General features: G+C 47.1%; 1 protein-coding gene across 1 annotated transcript in view; it reads right to left on the minus strand.

Annotated features, from left to right (window-relative positions):
* ALOX5AP (arachidonate 5-lipoxygenase activating protein) overlaps positions 1-16,124 on the minus strand; it is a 30,568-nt gene that overhangs the window by 4,731 nt on the left and 9,713 nt on the right. The window contains exons 2-4 of the mRNA XM_010593994.3: positions 13,324-13,423; positions 5,071-5,141; positions 1,167-1,248 (exon numbers count right to left, since the gene is read on the minus strand). Of these exons, the coding sequence (XP_010592296.2) occupies positions 1,167-1,248; positions 5,071-5,141; positions 13,324-13,423 (253 nt within the window). The remainder of the gene's footprint in view (positions 1-1,166; positions 1,249-5,070; positions 5,142-13,323; positions 13,424-16,124) is intronic.

The following is a 16,124-nucleotide window of genomic DNA, read 5'->3' on the forward strand; positions in this document are numbered from 1 at the left end:
CTGGCTCCAGTCCAGCTCACCATCTAACAGCACTTGAGTCATTTAGCTTTGTCTGCTCCCAGGTTCCCCATATATAGTGCTCTCACCTTCCAACCTCCGGGGACGTCACTGTCTTTGTCACTGGGAAAGGATGCTATCTAACTGGAGAGCCCATTAACCACTAGAGAAGGTGCTATTGTGAAGGACAGAGGGGGCGAGAAAATAGACAAGAAAAATGGCAGGGAAAGCTGGGTCAGCATATGGAGCTGTAGCCCTTCCAGCCTGTCTGGAAATGTTAGGAATTCTCGTTTCTAAGGAACGGGTGGCATACAGTAACTCGAGCATTTCTTCTCTAAGTAGAATTTCTCTTACTAGGAGCCAGATTTCCCAATCTAGGTGTTATGGGAGTCTGATTGCTTTTCTGGGGCTTTCTGTCTGCTACCGTCTATAAACAATACCACAGTGACTCTATTCACACAGTCTCTGTCCATTGCATCTTTCTCAACCTTCTTTCCACAGGTCCCCGGAAGATCTGTTACTCAAGAGAACTTACCGCAAGGTGCAAACTTCAATTCTCATTTCTCTGGACAAACAATGACATGTTTCACTCACAGGAGGCCTTGGGAAGCCAGACACAAAAAGTCATTCAAGCCCCAGACTAGGAAGAGTGGGAGGAGAGGGTGTGGGGTTGCAAAGAATGTGCCCGGAGACGTTAAAGCATCCTTTGTGCATCCAACTCTCACTGGGGGCATTTTTTTTTTAATGGAAAAACTACTCAAGTGCCCTAGCTATATTTTCAAGGCCCTCAAAGTTCAGAGAGAGAAGGACGGGGGATTCTGGTCAGCACCCCATCCCCATGATCCTGTTGTTCCTGTTAGGTGCCGTTGAGTTACTTCTGACTCATAGCAACCCTACAGGCCAGAGTAGAACTGCCCCATATGGTTTTCTAGACTGTAATCTTTATGCAAGCAGATCACCAGGTCTTTTTCTCATGGAGACGCTGGGTGGGTTTGAACTGCCAACTTTCTGGTTAACAGCTGAGCACTTCGCTGTTGAGCCATCAGAGCCCCTGAAGAGTGATCCTATGGAGCCTTAAATGCTACTCAGGATATTGTTTTGAATTATCACTCCTCCTGCCAGAAAGGCGTCAATCACCTCGTGGTTCTTAAGCAGTCTTGGTGGCCTACCTCTGCGTTCTCTCTCCTAGGTAGCCAACGAAGTACTTCTGTCTCACAAACAAGTACATCAGTCCGGCAAAGGCGGCAGGAACTGAGAGGAGAAATGAAAACACCTGTGTTAGTTTAGGAGCTGCCAAAACATGCTAAGTTGACACAGTAAGTCATTATGCAATTAACATGGATCATGAAATCTAGCATAGGCCACAGGCCCTGATGGTCAGGGTGGATGTTCAATTCAGAAAAATAGCTAGGGCTGGAAAAAAGCTGTTGTCGTTGTTGTTAGGTGCTGTCATGTCAGTTATGACCTCACAGTGACCGTGTAGAACAGAGTGGAACCGCCCCATAGAGTTTCCTAGGCTGTTATCTTTACGGGAGCAGATCACCGGGTCTTTCTCCCCTGGAGCCACTGAGTGGGTTCGAACCACCAGCTTTTCAGTTAGCAGCTGAATTCTTAACCACTGCACCACCAGGGCTCCTGGAAAAAACTTAGGAATGTTAATAATAATAATGTTGCTATTATTAATAATAGTATTATCTGGTGCAGGCAGGACTTGAACCCTCAACCCAGTTCAGACTAGTTCTCTCAAAGGCACACCTTCACCCCTGGGCCTCTAGACAGGGCAATGATGAACTCGCTTTGAGTTTCAACTGTTGAGAAAAAGTCTCTCGGGAAGGAGGTTCCCTTCGTATTTTAGCCTTTTGGACAAAAGCTACAAGCAGTACCCAGATAACCCTACAGAGTCATGAATGTTTGGAGCTAGGAATTAGAAGACCTGGGTTTGGGGCTGGTCATTTAATTTGTTTTGTGTCTGGACAACGGGCTTATAACAGTGTTCCTACTTAGGAAGGAGTCCCTGGGTGGCACAAGTGGTTATGTACTTGGCTACTGACCAAAAAGTTGGTGGTTTGAATCCACATAGAGGTGTCTGAGAAGAAAGGCCTGGCATCTTCTCCTGAAAGGTCTTATGGGACAGTCCTAATCTGAAACACATGAAGTCACCATAAATTTGAATTGACTTGATGGCAACTGGTTTGTTTTTTTGGTTACCTACTAAGGAATTTATGGCAACCCCATGTGTTACAGAGTAGAACTGCTCCATAGGGTTTTCTTGGCTGTAATCTTAACAGGAAGGAGCTGTGTGGAGCAGTACTTATGTGATCAGCTGCTGACCAAATGATTGGCTAACCGAAAGATTGGGAGAAAGATGTGGCAGTTTGCTTCTGTAAAGATTTATAGCCTTAGAAACTGTATATGACAGTTCTACTCTGCCCTATTGGATTGCTACAACTCAGGATTGACTCGATGACAATGGGTTTGGTTTTGGTTTTTGGAATCTTAACGGAAGCAGATTGTCAGGATTTTTCTTCTGTGGTACCACTGGATGGGTTCAAACCACCAACCTTTAGGTTAGCAGTCAAACACTAACCATTTGCACCTCCTAGGTCACCTTGAGTTGGAATCGACAGAGACTAATAAGAACACTTAGGAATTATCGTGGGGGTGAAACAGGGCCATGGTTATAAAAGCATTTTGCAAACTTCCAAGCATTATTCAAATACTAAATGAACTGCTGTTGACCACGCACTGCTAATGTGTCAGAAACTGCCCCAGCCACTTTTGAGTACTTGACTCTCCAACCTTCACAGCCACCTAGTAGGGAGTACATTACTGTCACTATTTGACAGGAGAGGAGATTTAGGCCCAATGAAGTCAGTTTGCCAAGGGCCACCTAACAGACCAAAGGATCCATGAGGACAACTGTCTTTTCCTTGCCAGAGTCTCTGTGGTGGGCAGAGTGCCTGGCACATAATTGGCATTCAAGAAATATTTGTCTAATGAATGAACAAAAGTAGGTGGTCAGAGAAAGAGCTGGAATTTGAACCCAGGTCTGTCTGATTTCAAAACTTCGCCGGCACCATCAGTACTAACATTCATTGAGCTTCCATTGTTAGGCTAAACCACAGGAAAGTGCTCTTTTTGTAACAGTCAGACACTGGCAGTTTTATATGGTTCAATCTGGCAGATGCCAAGGCCTGAGTTAGAGGCACACTACCTCACTTGATTGCCATGGAAACACTATTAGGTAGATTGTTGTTACTGTTGTTTTCAGTTGCCATCGAGTCAATTTCGATTCATAGCTACCCCATGTGACAGAGTAGAACTGCCCCATCGGGTTCCCTAGGCTGAAATCTTTACGGGAGCGGATCATCAAGTCTTTTTTGCGAAGAGCCACTGGGTGGGTTTGAACCATCAACCTTACAGTTAGCGGCCAAGCACTTAACCATTTCACCACCATGGCTCCTTTAGAGCAAGTCTAGATTCATTTATATCAAGTATCATCTAAGAGATAAAAGGAATTGTAACTCCTAGTACAAGTGCAGTTTGACTTGATTTTTCAAGTAATGCCGGACGTGTTTCTTATTTAACTCAGGGTACAAGATGGAAAATAAATGGTGAGCTTACTGACAGTCTTATGTAGCACAGAATGGGGCCACATGGGGTCCCTTAAGTGGACTCTACCGCCTGTCTCTGGCCTCTGTTCTCTATCACTGTGCCTTATTCTGTTTCTTCATGGTGCTTCTCACCATTGGCATTAATTTATCAGGTTATTTGCTTTCCTGTGGTCCATCTCACCAGCTGGCTGTGTGCTTCACCACCACGTCTGTGTTGTATACCATTGTCTATCCAGGAACAGGGCTTGGCACATAGTAGGTATTCAATGTATAATTTATTATAGAAGTAAATAAGGTATATTCATTTCTAAGGAGCCCTGGTGGTGCAACGGTTAAGCACTCAACTGCTAAACGAAAGGTTGGCAGTCTGAACCAACCCAGCGGCTCTGTGGGAGAAAGACCTAGCAGTCTTCTCCTGTAAAACTCTACGGGGCAGTTCTACTCAGTCATATGGGGTTGCTGTGAGTCAGAATCTACTCAAAGCACGCAACAGCAACAACAATATTCATTTCTATAATATAGTATAGCATTTTCTTATATTATAATAGAATAGTGTATATGAAAAATGATACTTGTGAAAAATCCAGCATTTAGAGCCTCAAGTACTGGAGGCTGGCTCCTCCTTGCTGTTATTCGCTAGCTGAGTAACCTTAAAGAAGTCACTTTATCTCCTTGAACCCAAGTTTCCTCAAAGGTAATAGGGGAAAGAATATCCCCTTTCCTACTTTATCGGGTGGGAGGAGATGATGAGTATTGAATAGTTCCCCGATGACTGGCTGTGTCTCCCATGTGCTCTCCCAGGCCATCAGCAGCAACGGGCAGAGACCACAGTGTGGAACCCATGAGGTGGCCCCAACACACCATCAGACATGGTCCCCGTGGTGGCCAAATCTTTCAGGTGCTCAGTCTCAAGAGGGGACCAAAAGAAACGATTCTGATTTCCATTTCATTTTACATCAATTCCAGAGTTGACCTCTTCTCCCTGCTTGCTGAGGTCAACTCTGCAGGCTGCCGCTAACGTGGGAGGCTGGGGACCTGGAACCCAGGCCATGGCCTGCAGATGCACACCGGGAAGAGGGCCACCACTTTGGACACTTATTAGCAACAAAACCAAGTGACAGTGGCCCCAGAGGAGAACACTCAGGTGCTGTCATTTATAATGCCCTTGGATCTGAGCTCACACTGCTTAAACATTCTGAGTCACATTTAGCCTGGAGCCACCCTTGTCAGTGCTGGGCTCTCAAGCAGGCACTGGGGAGCAGGCATCAGCGATTCCTTGCACACACCCCCTGCACACGCACCAGCACGCCTGCAACACGGCCTCCCGGGGGGCCTCACCTCTCCCGGCTGCTTGGATTGAGTTGGGGGTCAGGCCAAGTCTTTCAAACAAAAAGCCTGCCCTCTGACCCGTCACAAGAAGCACGTTACAAAAGAAGAGACAGACAGAATCCTGAATTACCTTGGCTGCACAGTAGCCCCGCACACCACAGCATGGCAAGGAAAGTGGGGTACGCATCCATGCAGTTTTGGCTGGAGAATAAATACATAAGGAGAGAAAAAGAAATAAGAAAACTCGTTATGGCAGCGTGCTCAGAAAATGACTGGCAGCCCCAATGAAGCATTGCCACCATAATATGCAGGGCACAGACCCCATTCATAACTCCACTTCCATTTGCCCAAGAAGACGTGGCAGCCAGCCACCACCTCGGCAACACACTCATGTAAAGTGAACACATGTTCCACCTCCATGTACTCTGTTCCCACTGTGCCACCTGTCGGGAACTCTGTGTCTCGCCGTATCCTCCTTGACAGGGTGCCTGCTCCTGGCTGTGCCAATATGCTTCTTAGAGCTGAAAAGTGAACGACGCAGACAAGAGAGCTGTGGTGGCTGTCGGGGTGGAGGGGTCAGGGGAGAAGAGCCTGACCAAGGAAGTGGTTCAGTGGTAGAAGGCTTACCTTCCATGAGAGGCCCAGGTTTGATTCCCGGCCAACACATCTCATGTGCAGCCACCAGCCCTCTGTCAGTGGACACTTGCCTGTTGCTGTGATGCCAGACAGGTTTCAGAGGTGCTTCCAGACTAAGACGGACCAGGAAGAAAGGCCCGGCCATCTACTTCCCCAAAAATCAGCCAGTGAAAACCCTATGGATCACAGCTGTCCGATCTGCAACCAGTCATAGGGATGGTACAGGACCAGGCAACGTTTGGAAGAGGATTGGCATAGTGGTGCTTATGAGGGTGCCTCTTGGGAGGAGGCACGGCCAGCAAACACCCAGAAAGCGCACGTTATTTGCGTAAATATGCAGTAAATCGCCAGGCCTTTCTTCCGAGGTGCCTCTGGGTAGACTCAAACCTCCAGCCTTTCAGTTAGTAGGGAGCATGTTAAGTGTTTGCACCACTCAGGGACTTCTCAAGTAATTTCGTCTACATGGTACAAAAGAAAAGTCTTTGCTTGTCCAAATGGTTTGACATTGGATCAATCATTTACTCATTCCTGCCTATTATATCAAGTCACTTTGGTCCTTGGTAGTTGATCTGTCTGGCGTTGAATGAAACCCTCCCAACTGGAAGAGAATAGACTCCTTCTTGGGATTTCCCGAATATGCTCCAGAGCCCAGGCTCCTTCCAAAGCTCCATCCACACCCCCTCCTGGACAGAGGGCCGCTGCGGGCTGAATTCTCGTCGCTTGTCACCAGTGACACCACATCTGCTTGCAGTGGAGTCTAATGGACGCTCACGTGGTCTTTAAAGTCACACTGTCTGGTCCAGTGTCCAGTCTGCCACTTACTGGCAGACTGTGGGTGGATTTTCTAACCTCACTAAGTCTTGATTTTCTCAACTCTAAGAGGTGAAAGGACACATTTGTAATTACTTCCCTAGGTTGCTGTAAGAATAAAATGAGATAAAGCAGTGCCTAGCTCACCATAAGCATTCAATGTTGTTGCTGGGTGCTGTCGAGTCAATTTCTACTCTCAGAGACCCCGTGTGACAGAGTAGAACTGCCCCATAGGGTTTTCTAGGCTGTACTCTTTACCAGAGCGGATTGCCAGGTCTTGCTCCCTTGGGGCTGCTGGGCGAATTTGAACCACTAACCTTTTGGTTAGCAGCTGAGCACTTAACCATTTGCGCCACCAGGGCCCCTTAAGTACTCAATAAAGGGTGGCTATTAGTGCTCCTTGGAAACTCTATGGGGCAGTTCTACTCTGTCCTACAGGGTTGCTATGAGTTAGAATCGACTCGACGGCAACGGGTTTGGTTTTTTTGGGTTATTAGTGCCCCAAAGTCTCCTTCTTATACCCCCCATGGGAATGTCTTTCCTATTGACAAGTTACTGTTATTCTGGATTTTCTTTTGAGGAATGTCTTAGACTGTTTTTTTCTGCAAGACAGAGCTGACAAACCCATCTTGACTCTCATTTCTTGAAGTCTCAACTGAGCTGCTTATAGATCTTGCAACAATCTACTGGGCTGTGCTCAATACGATGCACTGCACGATTGATGTTTTTTATGGAGGAAAGGACTTGTTTCTATTTTCCCTTTCATCCTTCTCTACCTCTGGGAATAAAACACAGAAACACTTAACATTTTGTCCATTCGTTTGGATTAATCTAAGTAAATGTCACTAATTACATTATTAAGAGTGTTTGGATCAATGCAGAACTATTGCCTTCAAATAATTTGACAACTTCATGCTCCTTGGAAGTTGGTCAAGAGCTGAGAGGTGGAGCAGAGAAGCTACATTAGGGTGGCATTTCCCAAAATGTATTTTCTGAAACACTAGATCTTTGATGGAGTCCCTGAATGGTGCGAATGGCTAATGTAGTCAGCTGCTAACTGGAAGGTCGGAGGTTCTAGTCCACCCAGAGGCGCCTCAGAAGAAAGGCCAGAAATCAGCCATTGAAAACCTTAGGGAGCCCAGTTCTGCTCTGACTCACGTGGGGTCGCCATGAGTCGGAATTCACTCCATGGCAACTGGTCTTGGCTGGTTAAATCCTTGATATGGTCTGCAAAAAAGGGATGGGGAGCTCTATAGTTAAACAAGGCCTCCCCCTCTTGGAGAATGAAGAACCACAGTGCACCTTTGTATGTTGAAGGTCCTCAAAAGTCTTGCTGGAAAGAACTTGTTTTTCCTTGTGACAACTGTGAACAGCCCCTGAATTGTATTCTATGGAACATTTCTTGAGAAATTATGCATCTTCAGAGCTCTATCTCCTCTTTGCCACCAGCACTTAACTGCCCTCACAGGGAGGAATCTTAGATTAATTATTGTTGTTGGGTGCCATCGAGTCGATTCCGACTCACAGTGATCCCATGTGACAGCGTAGAACTGCCCCACAGGGTTGTCTTGGCTGTGATCTTTACAGGAGCTGATCACCAGGTGTTTTCTTTCTTGGAGCCACTGGGTGGGTTCCAACTGCCAACATTTTGGTTAGCAACCGAGCGCTTAACCGTTGCACCACCAGGGCTCCTCTTAGATCGGTTAACTGGGATTTTTCTCCAAAACCCCAATTTTAACCAAGGTCACTCTAGCAGGGCTCATCAGCTGGGAAAGGGCATTGAATTATGTCTTACACATGGGAACATCCAAGTCAAGGTCAGGATTCCTTTTACCTACCAACCCCTGACTCAGCTCCAGCCCTGGTGTGAGATGGGTAGGGGGCAGATCCAAGTCTGAGCTCATGCGCCGCACCCAGCTGGGATGTCTGTGAACCATCTGCCCAGAATTTTGATCTCTCTCTCATCAGTCAAGAATCAGATTTCATGCTGAAACATGTGCCTCAAGGTTTTCAATCCGCCGGTATCTTTTTTTTTTTTCATGCAATTCTTCCTGTAGTCTCTAAACAGTTATGATTTCACACCACATCAGTGGAAAGTTTTTGATCATGCAACCCTATGACAGGTTGGTTGTTGTTAGGTGTCATCAAGTCAACTTAGGAGCCCTGGTGGCACAGTGGTTAGGCGCTTGACTGCCGACCTAAAGTTTGGTGGTTCGAACCCACCAGCCACTCTGCAGGGGACTGATGTGGCAGTCTGTTTCTGTAAAGATCACAGCTTTGAAACCCCTAAGGGATGCTTCTACTCTGTCCTATAGGGTCGCTATGAGTCCAAATGGACTCGACAGCAGTGAGTTTGATTTGTTTTTTTGGTAATCTTTCTAGAAGCAGATCAGCAGGTCTTTCTCCATTAGAATGGCTGAGTTCAAACTAGCAATCTTTCAATTAACAGCTAGGTTATGACAGGTATATTTATATATAAATCATATACTTGTACTATTATTAATAGGCCACCCAGGTGGTGCAAACAGTTAAGTGCTCAGCTATCATCCGAAAGGCTGGCAGTTCAGGTCCACCCAGAGGCACCTCAGAAAGAAGGCCTGGCAATCTAATTCTGAAAAGTCACAGCCATTGAAACCTCTGTGGAGCTCCCTTCTGCTGTGACACACACAGGGTGATCACGAGTCAGAACTGGCTTGACAGCAACTGCTTTTCGGATTACCATCAATACTGAAAATGAGGAAGTCTTCATTTCTTATGTTTTAGATGGCCAGATGAGATGCACGTTCTGATCTTTTCTTCCTGCGCCCCGTGATCATCTTGCACCCCTCCGTTGGTGCTTTTGGAGGCCCCTGGAGAAGCTATTGCTGTGTATTATATTTGAGACAGAAGGTCAGATACGGAACCACCTCCCTGGTAGCTCTCTGGCAGAGACAAAAAGGCTGGTGCCTTTGACTTTGGCCCACAGAGAGGAGCAGCTGCTGTGATCCACAGCCGCTCTTCACAGCCTACCACCGACACACACGGGGCCAGGGAAGAAGCGGTCTTTGTCACCGGAGAACCACAGCAATTTCTGGGCAGCCTTTATCTTACAGAAAACTCTCCTTCCCCCTCCCTTATTTCCTGTGGCTCAGCAACACTCTCCCTTCCCTCGTTCTTCTCTTGTCCCTCTCATGGGGGTCAAGTGGCAGCAAAGACATGTCTGTCTCCATAGGTGGGCAGCAGTGCCAACACCGTACAGGACCCCAGGCAGCAAGGGCTGCCCTGCCACTCTCCTCTTGCTCCTCTGGACCTGAGGACCATGCTGAGGGTAGAACTCCCAAGCACCCTCCAGCACAATGCAGCGCACCCCTGCCAAATGGCACTTCTGCAATTCAGAGGCTGCCAACAGCAGCCAGGGTGAGGACAGCGGCTCCTTAGAAGCAGAGCTTGTTCGTTTGACCACCTTCTTCAAACCAAAAAACCAAACCCATCACCACTCAGTCAATTCCGACTCACAGCAACCCTGTAGAACAGAGTAGAAATGCCCCATAGGGTTTCAGAGGCTGTAATCTTTGTGGGAGCAGATCGCCAGGTCTTTTTCCTGAGGAGTCACTGGTGGGTTTGAACCTCCAGCCTTTCTGTTAGCAGCCGAGTGCTTAACCACTGCACCACCACCAGGGCTCCTGTTTCTTCTTCATTGCTGGCCAAATGGACACTTCTTTTTTTGATGAAAATATATACAACAGAACATACACCTATTACAATTTTCACATGACACTTGTTATCTTTCCCATTGCGTCACCATTCTCCCTGTCTCTGACCACATTGTTTTATCACCAATCACTAGGACTCTCTCCCCTTAAAGTTCTCATCTGCATTTCAGAGTTACCGTTGTCCTTTCAACCTCATACATAATTTTTCAATAGGGCTTAATGCTCAAGGCAGGCATTCTTAATTTTTTGAGCGATGTTTAGTTTAAAGATGACTTCATGGGATAGGCTAAAGGTTTAAAAATTGTTGCCAGACAGTAGATTCAGGGGTCCCTCCTGACTCAATGTGTCCAGTAAATCTGGTTTCCAACACAAATTTTAAGTTATGCTCCACAATTTTTCTCCTTTTGATCAAGATCCCACTATTGGGTCCTTGATCAAAACATTCAGTAATGGTAGCTGGGCACCATCTATGTCTTCTGGTTTCAGGGCAAGGGAGGTATGGATGCTTAACATCTACTGTGAGGTACAATGAAGTGGAAGACTCCCTTGCTAATCCTCTCCAAAATGGATGAGCCAAGGAGCTCAAAATGGATACATTATAACCAGTGCAGTGATCTGGGCTGAAAGAAGCTTCTCTTTCTGGACTGCTGGGAAAGTTCTAATGTTTTCTTTGGATTCAGGTTTCAGAGAGGTTTGACCTTGCCCCTGATCAAAGACACCTTCTTGGTACCTCTTGACCATGGATATGTCTGAGTTGAGCTCTCCCTGTGACCCCCGCAAATGGCGCTAAAATGTTGATGGCAACCTATGTATTTTCTCTATTGTTGTTGTAGTTAGCTGCCATTGAGTCAGCCCTCGACTCTTGGCAACCCCAAGAACAACGGAACTAAATGCTGACCAGTCTTGCACCATCCCCATGATCCGTTGCAGGTCAGACCATTGTGAACTATAGGGTTTTCACTGGCTGATTTGCAGAAGTAGACAGCCAGGCTTTTCTTCCTAGTCTGTTTTAGTCTGAAAGCTCTGCTGAAACCTGTCCAGCATCACGGCAATACGCAGACAGATGGGTGCTGGTTGCGCGTGAGGTGCGTTGGCCAGGAATCTGACCTGAGCCTCTTGCATGGAAGGCGAGAACGCTACCACTGAACTAGCACCGCCCTCTATATTTTCCCTACCCTCCTTTAAATGGCTCTAAACTTTCCAAAACCAAGTCTTTAAACTCCTTTAAATCGATTCTGAGGATGAATACACTGAAGACCCAGATGCTGAAATAGAAATCTCCCTGTGAGGAGCTGGGCAAACGATTTCCTTGAGCTCAGACTGCTGGAATTGCCCTGGACGAGAGTGCTTGGGCAGAGCAGGGGAACCAGGGCAGGGAGTTGGGATGGAGAGAGAAGGAAGCAAAGATCTGCGGAGGGGGATCTCGAGGGCGACCTGGGTGGGACTGCGAGTGCTCAGGAGCAGCCTAAAGCACAGAACCTGAGAAGACAAAGGGCCCAGGTAGGGTGAGGGGGCCTGGAAGTCAGCTAGGGACAACCCTACAAGTATGCCCATGGGTTGTTTGGACGGTCAGCGAGGGAGAAAAGGGGCCGTGATGGAAAGCGGCAGCCGAGGCGACTCCGCTCCATGTCTCCCTCACCTGCACCGCATTTGGAAAGTACACCGTCAGCTGCCATCGAGGCGACTCCAACTCATGGGACCCCACGTGTGTCAGAGCAGAACTGTGCTCCGTATGGTTTTAATGGCTGATTTTTCCAAAGTAGACCATTAGGCCTTTCTTCTGAAGTGCCTCTTTGTGGACTCAAACCCCAACCTTTCAGTCAGCAGCTAAGGGAGTTAACCATTTGCACTACCCGGGGACTCCCCCGTGGTAATTGACCAGTTGCAATGGGGCGGACTCCAGCTCCTGGCAACCCCATATGTGTCAGGGTAGAACTAGGCTCCACAGAGTTTTCAATGAGTGATTTTTTTGGAAGTAGATTGCCAGGCCTTTCTTCTAAGGCACCTCTGAAGAAACTCGAACCTCCAACCTTTCAGTTGTCAGCCAAGCATGTTAACCATCTGTACTACCCAGGGATTCCCATTTAGAAAATAGCCGACACCCCGATAAGGTCAAGGACTGACAAGAAAGCATGTTGGTGGATGTGATGAGGGCCTGTCCAAACGAGACCCCTTGAAGTCAGTTTAATTCACAGGGAACCAACAGTGCCCCCTAAATTTGGGCCCTCTTTCCCAGTAGCTCCCCCAGAGCTGGCATTGGGCTCTCAGAGCCTTCCTTCAGTTTCAATTCCTGTCCCTGCATTTGCTTGGATTGTCCTTGTAATTCTAAACGTAGTTTTTTTGGGTGGCCGTGACTGCCCCCTTTGTAAGGCTCTCTGCAGACACCAGAGCCGTCCCAGGCTGGCAGTGAAAGCCAGCTTCTCCGTTACTGCACAGCCCAGGCTGTGGGGCTCTGGAAGTTTCCTTCCTAACCCGCATCTGGCCACAGCCGCAGAGAAGCCGGCAAATCAGCCAGCCTCTGGAACCCTCTATTTAAATACATTCTGCATAAACAAAATAGAGTGTGTGAATAACACCCTTTTGAATTTGCATCCCAAACAGCTGCCAGGTCCTTCACTGGGATGTTCAGATGTTTTCAAACAGCCTTGTTATTCAGGAGCAAAGGAAGAGAGAGCAAAAGGCGATTGCACAATTCCCTCCCCGCCACTTGCTCTGTTCCTGTTCTTGTTGCCCAAGGAGACCTTTGCTCTGTTCCTGTTCTTGTTGCCCAAGGAGACCTGGCGTTGTGAAAAGGGCTGACATCACCTTCAGGCTTCCACCAAGGGGAGAGTGAGGGGTGGGGAGCTGACAGCTGTGGCCTGCCTGTCCTGCCTGTCCTGCCTGTTGCTTCTGAAACCAGTGATGAGCAATGGCTGGTTTTCATGGTGGTATTTTTTTTTACCTTTAGACTAACCCCACAGGAAATTGGTAAACTCTCCTGACTACATCCCTGCCCCCATATCCCCACTTTCTCTGTTTTAACACAAGTACCTACTAAAATGATGAAGGTTGTCCACAAAGCCCTTCCAACTGAAGTTCCACCTTCCCTAGGAGCCTGTCGCTGGGCACTGGGAAGCCTGGCCCAGGAGACATGGTGCCTTGAGGGTGGTCATTACTCCTGGACAGAAGCTCCGAGCCTAGGCCCAGGCCCAGTCCTGCTGGCTTCCCCTACTCTGTTAGTCAGTAATGTCAGGGTTTGGACTCACTTGGCAGTGTAGACCCGCTCAAAGGCCAGTGTCCCCGTCCTCTGGAAGCTCCGCCCATTCTGGGTCTTGCTCTCATGTTCCACTTTGTGGGCAAAGAATCCTGTCAGAGAAGAAGATTCAGATTTGGTGTTTAACAGGCATGTCTAGGAGCCTGGGTTATTCTGTTGTTTTTACCAGAGTGTTGAATGTTTCCCTGGCTTTACCTCAGAACAGCAGTCAATGGCCTCTAACAAAATCACTTAGCAAGAAATTCACTCAGCAGCAGCTCTCCACTGCTCACTGTGTTGAATGTTGGGGATATGTCAGCATGAACAATACACAGTCCACAGTGACCAGGATCTCACAGATTAAGGAAATAGACAAACAAGCAGAAGGTACACTATGAGAGGAGGACAGGGCACTCCCGAGGGTCAAAGGAGGCAAGTTGAGTCAGTCTTTGAGCTACAGAAGGCTTCCTAGAGGAAGTGACAGCTAAGATAGAATCTGAAGAACAAATAAGAATTAGCCAAGGAAACAAAGGGAGACGGCAGAAGACAGCAAGGGTGATCATGCTGTTGAGAAACAGAGTTTTATTTCTCGTGGAATCCAAATTTCTGGGGTCCATGGAGGTGGGATGACCCACCCAAGCCATCATCTTGAAATGATCTCAAGGCTCTTTTGGACATTGAGCCCTGAGGAAACTGGTCTCCTAAAGTCACCTTTAAGTCAGACAATTGCCCTCAAGTCAATTCCGCCTCATAGTGACCCGATAGGACAGAGTAGAACTACCCCATAGGGTTTCCAAGGCTGTAGTCTTGTCTTTAGTCTTTACGGAAGCAGACTGCCACATCTTTCTCCCATGGAGCAGCTGGTGGGTTCCAACTGCTGACCTTTCCATCAGCAGCCCAGTGCTTTAAGCACTGCACCACCAGGGCTCCTAAGTCAAACAAGAGCCTTGTAAATAGCTTGGTGAGACCCTTTTTGTCTTAAGCATTGAACTCTTTTGAAGAATTCTCTAGGTATAGACAATTTGGAGAAGCAGGAGAGCTATGTTTTAGGGTAAATCAGTAATTATTATCATTGTTCTTCAAGACAATGCTGTATGAAATCCTTCCTGACCACAAATTGTTTTATCAGTTCTCTTCCAGCCCCATATCCAAGGCAATGTCCATAAGATGGGGCGTAAGAATCTTTGGGAGTTCTTTCCTCTCTGGAATGTTTTTGACTCCCTAATTGAAATACTAGCCCAATTTGCAAATTCTATATTAAATTAATTTCAATTAATTTCTATTATTGGCTTTATGTGAATTTTAACACCAGCTAAGTAGAATGGGAAAAGGAGCCCTGGTGACACAATGGTTAAGCACTCAGCTGTTAACCTTTCAGGTCAGCGGTTTGAACCCATCAGCCGCTCTGCAGGAGAAAGAGGTGGCATTCTGCTTCTGTAAAGAGTACAGCCTAGGAAACCCTGTGGAGCAGTTATACTCTGTCCTACAGGGTCACTATGAGTTGGAATTGACTCAACAGCAACAGGTGTGGTTTTTTCGGTTTGAGTGGAATGGCATATGCCAAGGTTCAGAGGCACGACCTGGCTGTGGTTCAGCATGTCCAACTAATGAAGGAGGGATGGGGAGGACTGGAGGAGAGGGCCACCCAGGAGAGCTCCAGATGAGGCTTGAGAAACGGAGTTTTAATTCTCACGGAATCCAGATTTCTGGGTTCCATGGAAGTTGGGGCGATCTACCCAAGCAATCTCCCTGAGATGGTCTTTGGACCTTGAGCCTTTGAGAGCACTGGTTTCCTAAAGTCACCTTTGAGTCAAACAATGGTCCAGATAAAAGGGTAACCACCCGTTTGCTTTAGACCTTGTGCTCTTTGAAGAATTCTCTATGTGCAGCCATTTTCGAGAAACAGAGACTCCACGGGTCGGAGCACAGCTCTGTGTTAGGGTAACTGGCCATGATTCTCTCGTTCTTCAAGGCAACGCTGCATGGAATTCTACTGACTACAAATGGTTCTACTAGCGATACGCTGGGGCGGAAGAATCTGAAAGATCCTTCCGCATTGGACTATTTTTGACTCCATGGGCTAAGTGTTACCCTGACTTTCAACTCGTATATCGAATACACTTCAGCCAATTTCTACTATTCACTTAACATGATTTTTGTTTTAACAGGCTCAAGCAGTAAGTGGCGAATTGTGCTTTCAGTAACATATATTATTGCCTGTGACGTACCAGACACCCAGCTCCTGTCCAAAACCAAAACAGGCCAAGAGCCTTTGACCTGAGAAGCTAATCTTCTGCGAGTACAGCAGAGGACGGGACAGAACGTAAAAAGTAAATGTTCCAAATAAGCTAACCAGTCCCCAGCTGCCGTTGGGTTGACTCATGAAGACTCCTTGTGTGTCAGAGTAGAACTGTGCTCCACAGGATTTCCAACAGCTGATTTTTGGGAAGTAGATTGTCAGGCCTTTCTTCCGAGGTGCCTCTGGGTAGACTCAAATTTTTGGTTAGCAGCTGAGCGTGTTAACGGTTGGCACCACCCAGAGATGCCAAATAAATCAAAATGTTATTAAAATAACTTAAAAAATGTAAGTGTGTTGAGCTTTGGAAAAAGGAGACAGTAGAGCAGAGTAAGGGGCCATGTGATGTATTCGGTAGGATGGACTCAAGGAGTCTCAATGAGAAAGGATCATTGATTGAGTCCAGGCTCAAAGAAGACCATCACAAGGCAGTGCCCACTGGACCTTGGACTTGGCGGCATGACAATGCCTTGATGGGAACTATGTTAAGAAATTCTGAATTGATTTCCGTTTCAGGA

This window comes from Loxodonta africana, chromosome 23 (genome assembly GCF_030014295.1).
Source record: "Loxodonta africana isolate mLoxAfr1 chromosome 23, mLoxAfr1.hap2, whole genome shotgun sequence".
NCBI lineage: Eukaryota > Metazoa > Chordata > Mammalia > Proboscidea > Elephantidae > Loxodonta > Loxodonta africana.